Source organism: Brachypodium distachyon, chromosome 3 (assembly GCF_000005505.3).
Source record: "Brachypodium distachyon strain Bd21 chromosome 3, Brachypodium_distachyon_v3.0, whole genome shotgun sequence".
Lineage (NCBI taxonomy): Eukaryota > Viridiplantae > Streptophyta > Magnoliopsida > Poales > Poaceae > Brachypodium > Brachypodium distachyon.
The window spans coordinates 9,729,383-9,748,355 of record NC_016133.3 but is presented as its reverse complement, the minus strand read 5'-3'; the positions used below and the strand labels follow the sequence as shown (position 1 = coordinate 9,748,355).

General features: G+C 44.6%; 3 protein-coding genes across 4 annotated transcripts; 1 reads left to right on the top strand and 2 right to left on the bottom strand.

Moving 5' to 3' along the window:
• Window positions 1-1,412: 1,412 nt before the first annotated feature.
• Window positions 1,413-4,402, bottom strand: LOC100845100. The gene is made up of 6 exons (XM_003573114.4): window positions 3,939-4,402; window positions 3,698-3,826; window positions 3,429-3,518; window positions 3,124-3,249; window positions 2,939-3,013; window positions 1,413-2,816 (listed from the first exon to the last, which is right to left on the bottom strand). The coding sequence occupies exons 1-6, from the start codon at window positions 4,081-4,083 to the stop codon at window positions 1,654-1,656; spliced, it is 1,728 nt and encodes a 575-aa protein (XP_003573162.1). The 5' UTR covers window positions 4,084-4,402; the 3' UTR covers window positions 1,413-1,653.
• A 2,338-nt stretch (window positions 4,403-6,740) lies between these two features.
• Window positions 6,741-9,194, top strand: LOC100838010. Of its 2 annotated transcripts, none has more exons than XM_010235880.3 (3): window positions 6,741-7,127; window positions 7,221-7,322; window positions 7,596-9,194. In XM_010235880.3, exons 1-3 carry the CDS (start codon window positions 7,001-7,003, stop codon window positions 8,867-8,869), a joined length of 1,503 nt encoding a protein of 500 aa, XP_010234182.1. In that variant the 5' UTR covers window positions 6,741-7,000; the 3' UTR covers window positions 8,870-9,194. The 2 variants fall into 2 exon arrangements, with proteins under 2 accessions (XP_010234182.1, XP_010234181.1); XM_010235879.3 differs by having other exon boundaries at window positions 6,742-7,127; window positions 7,593-9,194.
• Window positions 9,195-15,899: 6,705 nt separating this feature from the next.
• LOC100842970 (protein WALLS ARE THIN 1) lies at window positions 15,900-18,792 on the bottom strand. The gene is made up of 7 exons (XM_003573108.4): window positions 18,477-18,792; window positions 18,295-18,357; window positions 18,046-18,162; window positions 17,376-17,616; window positions 16,765-16,923; window positions 16,433-16,584; window positions 15,900-16,316 (listed from the first exon to the last, which is right to left on the bottom strand). The coding sequence occupies exons 1-7, from the start codon at window positions 18,671-18,673 to the stop codon at window positions 16,145-16,147; spliced, it is 1,101 nt and encodes a 366-aa protein (XP_003573156.3). The 5' UTR covers window positions 18,674-18,792; the 3' UTR covers window positions 15,900-16,144.
• Window positions 18,793-18,973: the final 181 nt, after the last annotated feature.

The window sequence follows — 18,973 nt, the reverse complement described above, 5'->3', positions numbered from 1 at the left end:
CCGTCAAGAATTTTAGATCCATTTGAGAGATCAATGGTCAAAGGTGGCTGACTGGACGACGGTAACGCTCGATGTGAGAGCGTTCTGACAGCGAGGTTTACATGGACTGACGAGGGGAGCGTAACGCTATGAACAAAACCCAGTAGAATAAGATGAGACATTTGCTGACACTAGCAAAAACAGCGACCGCAAATCACGCGGGCTTCCACGTTAACAGAGACCGGGAGTCACGGAGCATCACACGCGGCTGGACATCTGAAACAACTTAATAAGAAAACAAAATCCGACAAGTCGTTACTGCTTCCCTGCCTAAACAGCTCGTACTCCGTATATTTTCTTGAGGCAACCGACACAAAGCCCTTCCTTGTGAGCGATGAGCAACCGAGCGTGGACTGTCGGTGTAAGTTGGCCAGGCCCAGGCGTGAGCTGGCGCCAAACATGGGACGCACGCCCTTCATGTGCTCCACATGTGCTTGCCTTCCAATCTACTACTGTTACCATTTGGCTGGGTTGATCTGATCCTGTGATCCATGCACCGTTTGCAAATAATAATCATACATACGCTTTGTCAATGGCAGGGAATTACCGCCAATAAACACATGCTACAGATGGCGGAGATGATAAGGCTTTCCGGCATCAGGAACCAGCTTTCAGCACAATCAATATATGCCCTTCCCTGCAAGACAAGGGCAGGAAGGAAGGAAAGGAGAGCAGCACCTTCGCATGTGGCAAGCCATTATCACTGGATCTAAGAGCTCTTTTTTGGGATGCCATTGAGTTTTGGCGTGCCGCAAGCGGCATGGATTGCTCCCACCGCCGATGCTCACCCGTATGCTTATAGTAGTAGCGTAGATCGCGTTACTACGCATGAAGGTCACTGAAATTGATTGGAAATTCAATTTAGTCACTGTATTACAGAATCACAAGATTGACTGTGGGTCGGTATCTTATTAGTACTAAAAATGAACAACTTTAGTTGTGCACATGAAATTAAATAAATCAGCGTTAAATGTTAAATCTTCACCTGGACCAGTTTTCTGCGCTCTTTCCTTTTATCGAGTTTCTTATTCGGGTTACAACCGAGCACCAAAACAAGGCTTCTTGTGTGCAGTATCAAAAGGTTGGTCAACTAGTAGTTTGCAAAAAAAGAACCTGCTCAGCTAAACTTTTGACACTTGACACCTAAGTATCTCAATAACTTTAGGCTTTCTTCTTGGGCACCAGCTCAACGTGGAAACAAAGTCCGAATGAATCACACCGCACAAAAATGGTGCTCTCCACTTCAATCCTTTTGGTGCTTACAGTTGATGTCCTTGCTGTTATGCCTGGAACATTCTGCTTCCATCACTAATGTAAATGTCGATTCATTCACTGATGTTTAATATCCATGGATCAACAACAGGGTAAAACAATTTACCAAAAAAAAGTATTATTTTTCTATTTCCAGTCAAGAAATATGGTCTAAGTGACAAATCATGGACATCCGAGTTTCAATCCATGTGATGACCTACATTTTAGACAGATAACTTTATAGAATGCTCATGTAATCAGAAGATGACCAACAAATTTACTAGAGAAGAGAAGAATTGTGAAACAAAAAAAAAATCTGTAAAAACCATCTCATACAACGCCTCAATGACAAATGAGCGGCCTTTATTGGTTTAGTTGATCAAGGGTCTCCAACAGTATCGGCCTGAACCGGTTGCAATCAAGCCTGACATTCTGCTTATCCATGAAGGTCTGCCTGATGAATTCAAATCCCTTGTGGAATGCGAGCGGGTTCTTGAAAATCTCATGATCCAGGGGGTATTGGTCGGTGAGACTGCTCTCGTGCACGCTGATGCTGTACTGCTTGTACCGTAGTCCCATTTGCTCCGATGGGTCGCCGAAATCAATTCGGCATACACCTTCTAGGCCACCCCATGGCACGATCTGAATTAACGTGGCATTATGTGGCAAGAACACACAGTTTGTAAGCCCAGCACCATGGACACCCATCATCACATCGACGGAGTTAACTGCCTTGGAGAAATGGGAAAGGTCAGAGCTCACATTGGCTTCTTCAACCACAACCTCGAAACCCAACTCCTCAGCCATTGCGACGACCTCCTGGAGATTAAGGAACATTCTTGTCCTCTGCCTTGAGATAATAAGCAGTCTCGGTTTGGTTTTGGGGATTTCACCAAGTGCTGAGACTGCATCCCTAGGCAATGAATAGGTCTGGCGCATGAATCTGTTAAAATCCACCATAGAATAATTATGGGGAGCCTTTGACGAGTCAATTGTAAACTCCATGTAAGCATGAAGGCCAACAATGGCATGGTTGAAGCAATGCACTTGATCATCCTTGTTGAAATCAATCAAGGGGTACTTGGATAGCTTCTCAAACACCACATGGTACTTCCTTGTCCACCAAATAGCCATGTCTGTGATTAGGAACTGAACCTCACCATTGAACTCGCTTGCAGTCGTGAAAAGGGGGACAAGCACATCAGTGAAGTCATGGAACAGATTTCCAGTGTATCCTGTCAGAGCAAAGACCACAGCAGGCACATTGTGGTACTTGGTACACTCAGGTGCCACTTTGCTTGATTTCACAGTCAGCTCTGTAATATGGCTGAGGCAGAGTTCATCACCTTTACGAGGGTAGGGCTTGATTTTCCATTGCTCGTCTCTCTTTGAACCGGCAGGTTCCATGTACATGACGGAACTTGCATTCGGGTGAATCTTAATATTGCCTCGCATCTCACACACATTAGCTCTGAAGTTTGAGAAATCACACAGCGGTTTCCTCTCCCACTCCACATTATCCCAAGCTGCAAGATGGAGTGTGTCATTGAAACTGAAGTAACAGAAACATCGATTCTCTGAATTAGGACCAAAACCAGCAGATTCAGCTTATACATTGGTCTCATGGCATATATGTTAACATACGAACCTGGTTGTCGAGATCTGCCATCACTATTGTCCACGGGTGCTTCAAGCTTGGTTTGTACCTCTTCTGTTTTGCTATCTGAAGTCAACATTAGCACCACACCCACCAGTTAATACATACCAAAGCGGCTATATATCAAATTACGAATGGCTAGACCAACAAACATGACAAGCATCAGCTTGTGGTACCTTCTTCCTTGACATTGTGGCTGTCCTCAGCGTCATGGATGGTATAGTTAGAAACCGTTGGGAGTGTCACTTTGTGATATTTTTGGTGCCCCTCCTGGCCCTTGTTCGCCTCACGACCTCCACCACCTACAATACCAGTACAGGTTGAGGTTAAGAGATAAAGCAAGGAGAGCATGAGTCGAATGAACCCAAATCTGTTCCAATCTCAAGTCAAGACACCGCGGATGGAATTGGAGTAGGAACAATCTCGTGAAAGACGGTGCTAGACAAAGAAATTATTGAGGGATCGGACGGCGACAGCTCACCTACTAACTCGGATGCAGTGGCCTCCTGCTGCTCCTTTTCGCCTTGCTCGGGCTCACCAGTGAGCTCCCTCTTCTCGTCCACACTGGTCCCTGTCACAAAGAGGGGAGAGAGGGGGTCGGTCATCAGTACGACATGACATCGAATAACATCCTAATCGAGGAATTCCAAGATAAGCAAGTACACTAATAGAGGATAAAGCCCCGAGATTTGCAGCCGGAAGGTGGTAGTAATGACTAATGAGCGAGCAGAAAGGAAGGTGTTCGTTCACCTTGGTCGGCGTCGTCGTCCAGCACCTTGGGATCCTGGCCGGCGGATCTCTGTGGGTCGGTGGCGGCGTCGACCCTCTGGCGGATCAGGAGCGAGCGCGGCGCCTGGTCGACCGAGAGGCGGCCGTTCACTGCGCACGCAAGGATCGAATCGAGCGGCACTCTTGGGTTAGCAAAGATTCGAGGAATCCAAGAGAAAGAAGGAAATTAAGGGGGGCAGCAGCAGTGGAGTCGCCTGCGTACAGTTGAAGAGGAGGGCGTCGGGCTTGGAGACGACGACGAAGGTGAGGGTGACGAGGAAGAAGCCGATGACGAGCACGAGGAGGCGCAGCCGCCGCGACTCCTGCCGGAGGCTCCGGACCAGCTTGGCGCGCTCCACGGCCTTCATCTCTCACCCAGCAGCAACCAAGCTCGCGCCTAGCCACTGGAGCAGTGGTACCCAGCGGGGAGAGGGGGATGGGCTATGGCTTATGGATCGGGAATCGAGACGGGAGTGGGGGGAGAAGTAGAAGTGTAGAACTAGTAGAAGAAGAGGAGCTGGAAGCATTCGAGCAGGGAGGGACTGTGGGGAAGGGCGAAAGAGGGGACGGCCGGCTCTTTTCGTCAGCTTTCCTTTTCCGTTCCCACGCTGTGCGGTGCCTGTGCTGGCTCCTTCCACGGAGAGTCGGATGCGATTCCTATTGGAACACTTTGCTTGATTAATTGGGTTTTCCCTCCTTCTATTAGATGGATGGATGGATGTGCGCAAAAACCCAACTCTAGCCATACGCCGCCAACATTTTGTGGTTTTCTTCGTCGACTGGCTCTACGCCGATCTGGAGACGGTCGGTGCGGTGCCACCTCTCCCCCACGTGCACTTGCCACAACAACAAACGACTTGGTTATCCATTACACACCTTGAGTGTAACATTTTTCGCAGTTTTGCTTGGCTTGCGAGAAGAATGCAATTTTACATTTATTGAGTAGACTTCAATGTTGCCCCTAACTTCCTCGTTCGTTTAGGTCCCGACAGACTATTGGTCAAAATTAGGCACACTAGTGGATTAGTACTCGAGAAAGAAAGAAAGAAAAGACTAGTTATGTAACCCTGTGTTGCAATGGAAGAAACGTTTCTTTTTCTCTCTGCTAGGAACAGATATATTTTCTTGACTTGCCGAAACAACAAATAAATTGATAAAGATGTGAATTAATTAACACGTTTGTGTCTAAGGGTAATGTATCAATGCCCCACAACGGTACCGGAAGTTCATATGGATTTGTAAATCACTTAAAGGACATAGATACTAACATTAGGAAAACACATCAACTCCAGTAATACTTGTCCATGTCCTCAATTACAAGTCCAACATAATTGGTTTCATAGTTTTTGGAACTTTCCAATCTCTTTTATGAATGTTTCAAGGTTTTCCATATTTACTTGGTACCTAGAAAAGGCATTTCATAAATCCTAAAACAGAAAGTTTCCACACCGGTATTTACTCCAAATAAATGGAAATAAAGTAGATAAAATTCTGAGACTAATGTCTCGAGGGATGAAATAATATAGCCTTGTCACGATATGGTATTTATACATGTTGTCGTTGATGAAAAGCACTAGAATTAGCGGGTGCCGATGGACTAGAGTGTGTACGTCGCCATTATTAGAGAAGGATATTCCACACTAGCGAGAGAGAACACATCGATACGTTCAGTTGCCATGTGGAGCCCGACCTAGTCGTGTAAATCATTATATATATTTTGTTATTTAGTTGGACAGTAGGGTTATTATTCCTTTGTGTTTTCCAAGATTCATTCAGGTCATGGATTTATAAAGTGGACCAATAAATATGTAGTGTCAATTTTTATATATTGCTTCATCTTTTTGCTTTTTGTAATGCAAAGAATCTATCGTACAATTTTATATATGCTCGATTTATAATTTTTGATAATCTTTCTTTGTTACTCAGTTTTAATCATACATGTAATTAAAATTCCCGCTACAACGATTAGGAAAATATCATTAACTCATGAATACATAGAAATATGATCATTGCATAATTGTGTTTAGACATATTTTCAAGAACCTCTCACTCACTCCACTAGTAAGTTTGGGACTATTCAACTCCTCTCATGCCACTAACCAATGGGCTTTTGAGATTTTTCTAAAGTTCTTTGACAGATGGGCTTGGGCCTTGGCTTGACTAGCACCAAACTCTGACACTTTGTTCATGTAAGTCGTAGTTGATGAGCATAGCTTCGTCGCCGATCTGGGTGCACATAACCGAACCGAAACCGAAAAACATAAGCTGAAACCGATTTTTTTTTCCGTTTACGGTTACAGTTAGTAAAATAGGTAACCATTTATCATTCGTTTATTTCGGTTTAAAACCGAAAATTCAGGTAGACCAAGAAACTAATGAAACGACAAATTTGGTCCCAACTTACGCTGGCCCCAATTAGAAAAGGGCAACCTCTCAATAGCCAAACCGTAAATTATTTCGGTTATATTGAAACTATACCGTAATTGTTGTTATTACCGAAACCTAACTATATATATTTTAAAAAACAAAAAAAAACCATACAAATCGAACCAAAAGAACCGATTGCACATTCCTAAATTGGTGGGGATGCAACTTCTAAAACCTATGAGACTTCCCGTACAACAGAAAAAGGAAACTACAGGTAAGTTCAGGTCAGCCTTGCACGTCTGCTCGCACCTATCGAGATAGAAGTGAGTGTTAGTAGAAAAAGAAAACCTAAACTAACCGAACGGGCAGGAGACATGGATACACCGCGGCGTAAAGAAGAGAATCTCGCTTTGGGTTTTGCTAGTACTAATAACAGCGTGCTATATCTCACCCGTTCAAAAAAAAAAACAGCGTGCTATATCTGCCTTGAAGCGAGTAAAGTAGGGCACGCCGAAGGACGACAGCAACGCCGCCAGCACTGTCGAAGTCGCGAGGAGGAAGGGACACGGAGGCAAAGCTCCGAGCTCGCTCTCTCATGCTAGCTTTTAATGCGCTGCCAAGCGGAAAAACCCTTTTAACCGCAGGAGTAGTTCGCTTCCTCTTCTGCGGATTGTGTCATCGTGTGTTTGTCACGACACCAGGTCAGGTCAACCACATTACCATTTCAACGAGCGGCACGGCAGCAGCAGGCACCCTTTGCCCTGTTCAACGACAAAACCAAGTGCTGCCGCCGTTGCCGTGCCTTGCCTGGAGGCATAAAGGCTCCCTCGAGAAACCATCCTCGCACAAAAAGATTATTGCTAGTCCGGCGGAGGGCAAGAAAGAAAAAGTCAGGGGAGGAGGAGGAAGAAGGCGGCCATGAAGTCTTCTAACAGGAACCTGTCGAGAGGGGATGGGAGGAGGCTGGGGAATGCGGCACTGATAGCCTTCATGCTGGGATCCCTCCTCCTGCTCTCCCTCCTCAGGGCAAGGTTCTCCCCCATCGGTACGCTTGCTTGATTTCGGTGCTAATTTCACTCTGCTTTTGGCCGGCGGCCGGCCATGGTTGCGGTGATTTTGACCTGTTCTTTTTGTTCAGGCAAGACAGGGGAGGCCATGAAAGCAGAGGAGCAGCAGGGGTTGAGGAAGGGAAGCGCGAAGATCGAGGAGACCGTCGATGATGCTACAGCAGCGTCAACCGGTATGCTCTTTGCTTCCTGTGATGAATTTCTTTATCTGTTGGTCCTGGGAATTTCTTTAGCAAAGAAAGGCTGCCAGATTAGGGAGCCTCATGATCCGGCAATTCTATGGAAATCAGTTACGGCTGGCCGTGTAACAATCAATCCTCATGGCTGATGCAATTCTTTCCCCTTTTTGTTGTCTCTGCAATCTTAATCAGCTCTAAATTTATTCTACTAGTACTCTAGAAAATGCATTTTGTGGAGACCGGATCTGACTCTGCAAATTGCAGCAGCAGAGGAGGAGGAAGAGGAAATTCAACCCAAAGCCACCGACACCTCCACCTCCGGCAGCAGCGCCAGCGTGAGCACCGCCGCCGCCGTCGCCAACCACGACCAGCTTCCCAAGCCGGTCTGCTACGAGACGAGCCGCCGGTCAGACACGTGCGAGGCGTCCGGCGACGTCCGCGTGCAAGGCCGCACCCAGACGGTCCACATCCGGCCCCTGGAAAAAGAATGGAAGGTGAAGCCCTACTGCCGGAAGCACGACGCGTTCGCGCAGTCCCACGTCAAGGAATGGACGCTCCGCCCCCTTTCATCATCCTCCCCGCATTGCACGGTGAACAGCAGCGGGTCCGGGTTGACGGCGTTCGTGCTCTCCACGGGGGGCTTCACGGGCAACCTGTTCCACGACTACACGGACGTGCTCATCCCGGCCTTCATCACGTCCCGCCGCTTCCACGGCGAGGTGCAGTTCCTCGTCAGCAGCTACAAGTCCTGGTGGACCAGCCGCTACCTGCAGATCTTCCAGCAGCTGAGCAACTACGAGGTGCTCGACATCGACGCCGACGACGAGGTCCGCTGCTACGACAAGGCCGTGGTCGGGCCGACGTTCCACAAGGAACTCGGCGTGGACGCGTCCAAGACGCCGTCCCCGGGTTACTCCATGGTGGACTTCCGTGCCATGCTCCGGCAGGCCTTCGGGCTGGAGCGGGCCGCGGCGGAGCCCAGCGGCGACCGGTGGGACATCCGGCGCCGGCCCAGGCTGCTCATCATCTCCCGGAAGCACACGCGCGCGTTCCTCAACGAGCGCGCCATGGCGGACATGGCCATGAGCCTGGGCTTCGACGTGCGTGTCGGGGAGCCCGACGTGAGCACGGACGTGGGCAAGTTCGCGAGGCTGGTGAACTCGGCGGACGTCATGGTGGGCGTCCACGGCGCAGGGCTCACCAACATGCTCTTCCTCCCCGCCGGCGCCGTGCTCGTCCAGATCGTGCCCTACGGCGGGCTCGAGTGGCTCGCGCGTGGCACCTTCAAGGAGCCTTCGCCCGACATGCGGATACATTACCTCGAGTACATGATCCAGCTCGACGAGACCACGCTCAGCGAGCAGTACGCCAAGGACGACCCCGTGCTCAGGGACCCCGCCTCCATTCACAAGCAAGGGTGGGACAAGCTCAAGACGGTCTATTTGGACAAGCAGAACGTGAGGCCGCATTTGGGCAGGCTCAAGATCACCTTCATGGAGGCTCTCAAGCTGCTGCCCCATGGCCGTGGACAGAGCAACTGATCAAATGAGGCAGATTACACCTCAGCAATACAGGAGTAGTGGTATATACCAGCGGCATCTTGCTGCCGCTCAAGTAATTAACTAGTCGCGCGTGATTGATATATCTCGGGATCATGGTTGTTCGTTTCTTCGGTTTCTTTGGTTGGTTGTCACAAAGGCCGAGTTCAGTGACTACCGGAGTTCTCACTAGTAGTTTTGTACAGATGATGCAAAGTACAAGTAGTTGGCTCGATCCACCCGTTCTCCCTCTCCTTCTTTCTGTGTGTCGCAAACTCCTGCTGCAAAAAAGAAATGTAGTAAGAAGCATGTGATGTGAGCCGGGAAATGTTGCGTGGAATCAGAAAGAAAGAAGTTATTGGTATAACTGAACAAAGAAGGATGGCGTAATACGGGGCTCTAATTTCTTTCCTTTTATGCGTACCAAACTTCGTCCGCGATGATGCTAGAGCTAGACACGATGGCGTGATCATGTGATCATGTCGCGAACGGAGGCGAGTCGGATATCGCAGACGTGAGCCGTGGCGTTCGGTGCCGAGGAAAATGCCACCGCTCCGCTCCGCCTCGCTGCGTGTGCGTCCTTGTCTCGCACCCAAAAGAAAAAGAAAAAAGAAAAAAGAAAAGAAAACGAGAGGAATTGCTTGACAGCGAGCGAGGGCGAGAGCGGCTGATGGCGTCGGACGGCGTGGCGGGGACGAAACGAAACGGAAACGGAAGCGGAAGGGGACGAGACGACGCGGCTTTGACGAGACACCCCCCCGCTGGCTGGCACTCGCACCATGGGCCGAGTTCGGTGGGCGGGATCGGTGCCGCCAAATGTGCGCGGCCAGAGCAGACGGCACGCGGCTGCTAGGCCGGTGTTTCTTGGCTCAATCTTCCCGTGGATCGCGCCACGTGACATCACGCACCTTGTCCGCAACCCCGGCCACCCGGCTGTAAATCTGCTCTTCCGTCGCCGCCGTACGTTACATCTCACTCGCTGTGGTTGCCCAATGCCCATGCGTCTCACCTTACTCCAGAAAGGACCGGCCCATGAGAAACGAATAAATGAAATCGAATTGTTTGTCTGAAATAATAATGATGGCCATTTTAATAGAGGGAAACTGCCTCTTTCGTCCTTGACCTCCGAGGAATACAATCTATCGAGCGGGGCCTACCTAAACAAAAAAATAGCGACTATCTACATATTTTCGCAATCTTATAGATGAACTGGGCCTATATCGCTAGGGCCAATTTTAACAAAGAATAGTTTAGCAACCGATGAAAAAGAGCTTCTATTTCCTGAAGATCGTTTTAGGGACGAAGTCACGAAGATAAGCTCTCTTTCCCTTTATGGTCAAAATATACTTTTTCTATACTGACGACTTTCAGTTGACGTTCTTATTTTGCTTGATGTCCCTCCGTCCAACAAAGGATGTCTTAATTTTGACTAAATTTAAATATATCGATTACTCTTGGTTTTTATACTCTTTCCAGTGAAATACACCACTAGTCCATAAAATCGGAACAAATGCACAATTTAGACCACGAATTAATCATGCCAAATTGTTTTTTGACCTAAGTGTTACACTAATATCAGTTTAGAGCTTTATGTGTGCGAGTTCTGACTTTGTGGACTAAATTGTGCATTCACTTCAACTTTATAGATTAGCGATGTATTTTACTCTTTTCAAAATCAAAAATCAGTCATATTCTAAGGTTTCGAGAAATCCCTGCAAAAGATATATATATAGATGTCTATTATATTCATGTAAAATCTCGTATGAATACCGTTTTCCTGAAATACATAAAAAAAAAGACAGATACAAGAATTTGGCTATACATATCTCAACCTTTCATATGCTACCCGTTGGTTTGGGGTATACAATCTCGTTATGAATACCGTTTTCCCGAAATACATAAAAAAGAAGAAGACAGATACTAGAATTTGGTATACATATGTCAACCTTTCATATGCTACCCTGTGGTTTGGGGTATACAAGTTGTTCTCTAGGCCTTTTTCACGTACTAATTAACTCCAACAATATCAATCCAATCAGCCAAATCAAGGTAATGATCAACTACAGACTACATGTCTCCTGTGCAACAACTCAACAACTCCAAGACACAATTATCGTATCCACACCATTTAATCACCTAAACACACTAGCTAAAGACCAGTGCATTCCTTCGGATAAAACAAATTAAACTACTAGTTATAGATAACTTAGACTAAAGAAGTACTATTATATATTAGTGTTATATGCTAATAATTTTATCCAACTTTGGGCGACAAACATCGGTACCATTCTAGTCTTTTGCAATATAATTACTATTTGCATTAGAAGAGGGGGAACATTTTTATAGTACGAGGAGGTAACGGACTGCCGTCACAGTTTGGATGTTTTATATTATAAGAGTAAATATTTTATGAACAAACCCTACATGATTAAAGACCTCGGTGTTTATTTGAGATCTTATGACTAGACCGGTAATTTTTTTAAATTTTCGTTGAGAAAAGATTTCACTCTCTTGTAAAAGTTTAACTAATGTTTATTCCGGTTTCAGCCGGCTTTACAGTACGTGCTAGGTGTCTACCATACCGAGGAATTCCCTTTTTTTTTTCTCTCTTGTAGCCAGGCACACCGCCAATGCGAGAGTGCTTGCCCTTGCCAGTTTAGTTCACCATATGAAGTGCTAGTAATTCGTACTACACGTAAATGGGAAGTAATCATAGTTTTAAACAGTAACAAACCGTCGGTTGGACCGGTGAGGTTCTCGGTTCAAGTTTTTACCGGCCAAACTGCTGGTATAGCAATTCACTGTCCAGTTTTTTAAGATTACTAGCTGAAATGCCCACGCGTTACTACGGAATAACAAAATAAAATGATACATTCAAACATGCATCAAAACCTCTATTTGCTCTTCTCTAAGGATCACCAAATATCCCTTTAAAAAAGCCCATGGGTATACCGATGGCTCGCCCGATTAGTCATGGATAGGGTACCCATGGATACCCGATGGGTCGCCCAGTTAATATTTTAATTAAATAAATATTATTTTTATCATATAATATGTGGACTCTTTGATTTTTTTTAGCGAAATATGGACTCTTTGATGCAATAAGGATTAACGAATGAATTCTGTTGTAAAATAAAATAAAGACCAAGTGCAAAATTGGCCCAATAGCACATGACTCGATGACCCATCAACTTGGCATGTTTGGGCATCTCTCTCGCTCAGTCAGGCTCACAGAAGAAAGGCATTGAGGTGCCTTCTCCCATCCCCCATTCTACACTCGGCCATCATCTCTCGTTCTCTCTACTTTATATGCCCTAGGCGCCGCCATCATTCTCTCTCGCAGTCTGTCTCATCAGATTCTTCTAACAATTCGTCGTCTCCTCGTGTAATTTAGCCCTAGGAGGAGACGGCCGTGGCTGGGAAACGAAAGAGGGGACCGGCCGTGGCCGCGCCTGACGGACAGAGGGGACGGCCGTGGCTTCGATTACTTGCCCGATGGGTGCCCAATTGGGTCTCATCTTCTGACTCCCGTAGTGTTTCGGCAAAGCGATCTATTTCTGGTCAGATTCGGAGTTGTTGCCCGACCGATCCCGCTGGCGATGGATTCCCTCACGGAGTTCCAGTCCAATTCGGTGCAGGTAATAAGCCAGCCGGCTTACTAGCCTAATGTACATGCAATCTTGGGGGCCCACAAATTTTTTGGGAAGTTTGATAGACGACGGTGAAGGGAACGGTCCGTATTTTTTAGATAGGTATAGATAATATAATACTTCTTGTTCATAAATTATGCAATAATCAAATACAAATGAATATTGCAAAATTCATTCTTGGCGATATGGATAATAATTCACATAACAATTTCACATAGTGAATCAAGATGGACCGGAAAACCTAGAGATAGCATTAACATCTTCCCTTTTGTAATGCTCAGCGTCACTCCTGACAGACCGGCACCACAGATCAACACATGTCTTTTCAGCACACTTTGAGCTCACTTTCATACAAGCACGCTTAACTTTGAGGTTCATTTCAGATGGGCTCCCGGAAAAGAAAACATACCTTGTTGATATGCGTATTCTATCAATCTTATTAAGTCATAGGCAGTATGTCACACCTTTCCAAAGTTACCACTGTATTTTCACACGAAAATCAGCCAGTTTGTTGGTTTTATAAAAACCAGCCCTTTTTTTTTGTTTTTTTTCCGGTTTGGTAGCGGGCACAGTCCAGCGCGCTCAATAGACTGGTGAGGTCTCCGGTTCCAGTTTTTAAAATTATGTAAGCAACTTTGTAGTCATAGATCACATAGCCATACAGGGGCTGCGCTGCAAACTTGTTTTTGCGTGCTCTCCATTCATGGCTTGACGCCTGTATGATCACCAGAGGCAGCCAACGCAAATATTCAGTGATAAACATTCGATGTGGTCACACGGCACGAGATAATCCACGGACAACGCGGAACAAACAGAAGCCGATTTAAAAGGGGCAGCAAAGGCAGGATTCTCACTTCACGTGGTCGTCTTTTAAGCGGAAATCGGGCTGCAGTTGCCTCGAGAACCGCTCGATTTGTGCTTTTGGAGTACAGTACTAAACTACGAGCAGACTCAGTTTAGGCTACGCTTTTTACAAAGATAGTTTAAGCATACACCTTCCGGGGGCGGTAGTGCTGACAATGAGCAAAACAAGCTATTTGACCAAGTACTAGCGCAGAAGGTGGAGACGTCGAGACGATTAAAATACATTTAAAAGCCGCTGCGTGAATTCTGCCAATAAGGCTTGGCCAAAGTTGCAGATGGGCTAGTTTAACAAATCTCACCAAAAAGTAATTCTACAAATTATCATGACAAGGCAAAATTAAATTATCTAAAGTGCAACAAAATTGGAACCAACACCTAGTACATATAACTGAAGTCATGGCTGGTGGATTCACAGTCGCGTCCTTTGCCTGCTATATTCCCAGTCTTCATCTTCTTCAACCATCCCAGATCAGAAACAATTCTAACTCAAATCATGATGGTTTTAGTGCTCAATCCTGAAAATGGATAGGAAACTTGATAATAATTTTGAATCAGATAGGGTCTGCTTATGTTGATTTTAATAAATTTCTGCTGGTTCACATCAAGGTAACTTGGATCAGCAGCACGATTCCTCTAGATAAATGCACAATAACTGATCTGGGATGGTTTTGGTAAGCTCACTCAGAAAGAAAAGGAAATATTTGGTTCTTGCAGAAAGTATTGGAAGGTATACGTGCGTATACAAGGAGCATTGCCAATCCCTATTCATTGACATGGCCTGGAAGCAGAGACCACTGGTGCTTGGGTGTCATATGGATTTATTTTTTCTTTTTGATCCCATATGGAAGTTGCAATGGGCTGTGCCATATTTGGGGTGTGATTCTGGTGGCTTGAACGCATGGAGGAGAGGGATAACCCTGGTGCTGAAAAATATTCTAATCAAGAACTGACCTTGAAAATTTATTAGGGCCTCTAATGTAACATGAACAATTCTATACGAATGCAACAAATCAACAAATGTACCATCCAACGATCCTACAGAAATTGGTCTGGCTGCCGCTTCGGAAACGGAGGAGGACCTCGCAATAGAGGGGCCGGCCAGGCCCGAAAACTCCTTCTGCAAGCCCAGGCGCGGTACTAGGTACGGCCCGGCACGGCCTGAGAAAGCCCATCTACGCTAAGGCCTAGCTAAGGAAAAAGAAAAGAAAAAAAGAGGCTAGAATGGGCCAAAAATGGACATAATGAGCCAAAATTGTTTGGCTAAGTCAGAGTTTTGAGGATAGATGGGAAAAATATAAGAAAACAAAATAAAAAATAATAAAAAAATATAATCGGCCGTGCTGGGCCAGCCCCAGGCCTAAGGAAGAAGCCCAGGTTTGGCACAGGCGGGGCCTCAGGCCGGCCTGGCCCGATTAGTTTTGTGCCGGGCCAGCGCAAACGGGCCAAGCCCGATGGGCTTTCAGGCTTTTCGAAAAGGCCCAGCCCGATGGCCATGTATAATCTAGGGTCACTTCTTGGTGAGAAAACATAAGAAAAATGACAAAGTGCAATATGACACCCGAACAGTGAACCAAATAGGAATACCCGAATAGGGACCCAAATGATATCCCATGAATAGGAGATTTGAACGGGCAGTGGGTCATTTGTGGGATCCTGTTTGCGTCCCTACGCCTGAAGCTCTCAACACGTGGGCTGGCCCAAAAAATAATTTGGCTAGAACAAATATAGAGTTTTTCGATTGGAGAAACGTAACATTGAATTAGTTACTTTGATCCTTTATTCTGGCATATATCTATTTTCTTGTCATTTTTCCTTCTTTTCTCTTTGTTCTTATTTATATGACCATGAAATTTTGGTGCTGCTTTTTTTTTAATTATGACAGAAAAATGGTACTTCATTATTACAAAATTAAGACGTGGCCGAGATCCGGACTAGGCCGCCTTAACCTAAGACGTTTTATTATTCTGAAGCTGATGTGTGGGACCCATGGTCAGTTTCGCTATTAGCCAAGCTGATGGACAAAATAAGGGTTTTCTGATATGGTTTAGTCTAGAAGTCAGGGTTATGTGATAAGATTCCAAAAGGTGTAGTCTTTAATACACTTCATTCATTGTAGGGGTTACGTGATATTTACTTTTCTTTTATTGTTGAAAGGTGCCACAATCGATTCCCTACACTAGTTGGTATCAAGACATTTTTGGCACAGTTGCCGGGGAGTATAATGCTTTTGGTAAGTTGAAATTACTAAACGAATTTGAAATCATTGTTGCTGTTTTTTATTTTAAATTGCCACTATTCTTTTTTTAACACTAAATTGCTATTATTCTTAGTATGGCTATTCCTGTGGTCTATATGTACTTGAATGGTGCTATTGAACATGTAAAAAGATAACCAGTATGCAGGTCATGGAAGTATACACCCAAAAGAACATCTTAGTCTTTTTAAGATTATATCTGATTATCTTATAATGAAATGCAAAGGAAATATTTTGTGTACTGCCGGGTAGAACTCAAACCAGATAATTGGATATTTCGTGTTAAGTAGATCAATCCATTACTTGATGGAACTGAATTCTTTCCGTGACAATCAACTGCCCAGCAGCAATAGAAAAAATAATACAATAAAGTAAATATTCCTAAACTAGACAAAGAGATGAACTGCAAAAACTACCACTATATATCCACACTTCACGACCTTGCATCTCCCGTATTAGTGTTATATGTTGTTTAAGGAAAATCGTAATCAAGAAATGATGGTTGTTTTCTTATGGAACATCATTTGTCACACATTTAGCTTCTCGAGAAGGTTCTTCGTTGAGGAGATGCCTCGATAGATCTTCTTCACTTGATTGGTCACTATCGGTTTTGCTTCTCTCTTCATTCTTGCCCCACAACACAAAGTAGAGGCCAATCACTATAAGGACAGCTCCAATGACCCTGTGAGTTTTGGATGACAAGTTAGCTCCCACATTTTGAATGCTCGGAATAATATTATTTTCTTAAATACCAACATATGGAAAGTGTCGTCTCTTTTTTAGCACAGAATATCTTACCCTCCTGTGTATAGTTCATCGCCAAGAACAGCAGCAGCCAGTATGGCCACCATGACAGTTTGTACTGGCTGGAAAATAGCAGTGAAGAGAGCACCACCCTTGTGAATGCACCAGATCTGAAGGGACAACGCAATCCCTGAAGCCACCAGACCCTGGAGAAAAGATGAGTCCAAACGATTAATGAAAAATTTGGTGCTTCCTTGCTACACATGCAAAAAAGATTCAAAACAAATAACCAATCTACTTTCTTTTGTAGATCATAGAGGAAATGTAGGTACTTCCATATGAAGAAAAATATATAGATTCTGTGGAGCGTCAGGGGAGAAAATTACAGCGTAAAGGATTGTGAAGAGCTCTCCTCCAGAGTGAAGCTTCCAGTTCTCAGGGTCTTTCTCACTGAATGCTGCTATGACCAAGAGTTGTACTAGCCCAAATACTAGTGTGAGAGAAAGCGCTGATAATCGGGCAGGGTATTTCTTCAAAACTGGGGCCTATAATAAAAAAAACATTTATTAGGAATAACCATAATGTGCATACATATAAGGAGTTATAGGACCTGGACATTTCGGCCCGACTCATTATATTATTCAATTTAACATAGTCCCATACAAGAATATTTGTTCATGCAGACGTCATGTTCTACCATTTTGCCAGTATGGAGTTCCAGTTACCTCATGCTTACTTAAAATGATGCATAACATTGCAACATATATATGCTTGATAATCAATAAAGTGAGAGTTTTAATGTGATACATGTAAAGCTTATATCTCACATAAGAATTTTTTCAGGCCATTAAAACATCAAAATTACTAAAGATTTGTCTGTGAAACATTCAATCACATGTATACACGCCCAGTTCAAGCTTGTGAAAACAACAAAATACTAGTATGACTCGACATAAGTACTGTTAGTGCATATGGTGAGTTGAGTAAAAGTAGGCACCTGAAGTACCATCCATCCAGACCAGGCAAAGCAATTCCCAAGGAGGAATAGGCAGCCGACAGTCCAATTCCAAACAAGGTTTGGAGACACAATGCTGCTGGCTCCCAAGATATGCAATGACTTGAAGTTCATCAGTGGCATCCCTTTGTAGAGAGTGATGATGCTGGCTCCCCCTATACTTACCACCGTGCCGATCACTTTCGCCATCCCATGTCTCTTGTTAATGTTTACTTGCTCAAGCCTGCAGGTTCATTCACCAAGGAAATAAAAATCAATATAAACAACCGAAAGTACACCATACTTATGCTTAGTGCAGTTTCCTTTTGGAAAACAGAGACTAACATTCAAAACTCAAAACTATATTAGAAGGGCATAGTGATCATTAATAAAAATATAACTCCATCCGTCCATTTTTTTTGCTTTAGCTTTATCCTAATTGAAACCTCTTAAAAGTTTGACCCAGTTTGTAGAAAAATCTATCAACACCTACAACTATAAATCAATTTATTAAATCTGTCATGATATATACCTTTATAGCATACTTATTTGATATTGAGATATTACTATATTTTTTATAAACTTGGTCAAACTTTATTTTTTTTAACTTAGTACAAGGATAGAACATCTTATAAGAAAGAACGAAAGACTACCATGCAAGTTTGATATGTACCTTAAACAAGCAGCCAGGGCAAAGGTGATCGCTGGAACTGTGTTTTGTATAGCGGATGCATAGGTCGGAGACAGGTAATTCAAACCAAGAAGATAGAAACCCTGGTTGCATGTAATCCTGAAAAGGCAGGCCACAACCGTAAGGAAATACTGATTATAATCCGCAGGCTGCAGCAAACCTACATCATCATGTAATCTGGACTTTAATTAGATCGAACAAAATACACATGCGATGAGCTTGCTTAATTACCCGCAGAAGGCAAGAAGGAAGAACTGGACCAGCAAGGAGAAGGTAATGGGTGGCCTGTTTTTCCTAGCAGATAAAAATGTAAGATAAATCAGAGACGTACACGTCGCCCATGCATTAAGGAAATAATCAAAGTTGTGTGCTTCTGATGGATGCATCATTGATTAATGGATGAGGTCACTCACTTCTCAAGGAAGTAGGCGAAAGGGGCGACGAGAGCCAAGGCGATGCAGTTCCGGTAGACGGTGAAGACGATCATGCTGATGCCCATGTTGAGGGCCGCCCTGGACACCACATGGAACCCCGCCAGGCAGAACTGAAGGGCCAGCACCCCCATCAGCAGTTTCACTTTCTCTGGGCTCCTCTCCATCATCTTCATCATCTATAGAGATATCTTCTCCGATCCTCTTCTTTTCTCTGTGTGTTGTTGTGTTTACCTCTGCCTATATATGATCAATTCATGACAAGTATTGCAGGTGTTTGTGTCATGTTCTTCTCCTGGGTTGCACCTTATATAGGAGGAGCTCTGACCTCTAGTCGCCCTCTACTTCTCTACATTGATTATAGTTTTTTTTTGCGGGTAATACATTGATTATAGATTCAGTTAGACTAGTTTGATAAACAAAGTAGTAGTTCCATCAAATACATGGCAGAGGATCATGCGCCAACGAATTATTTAGAC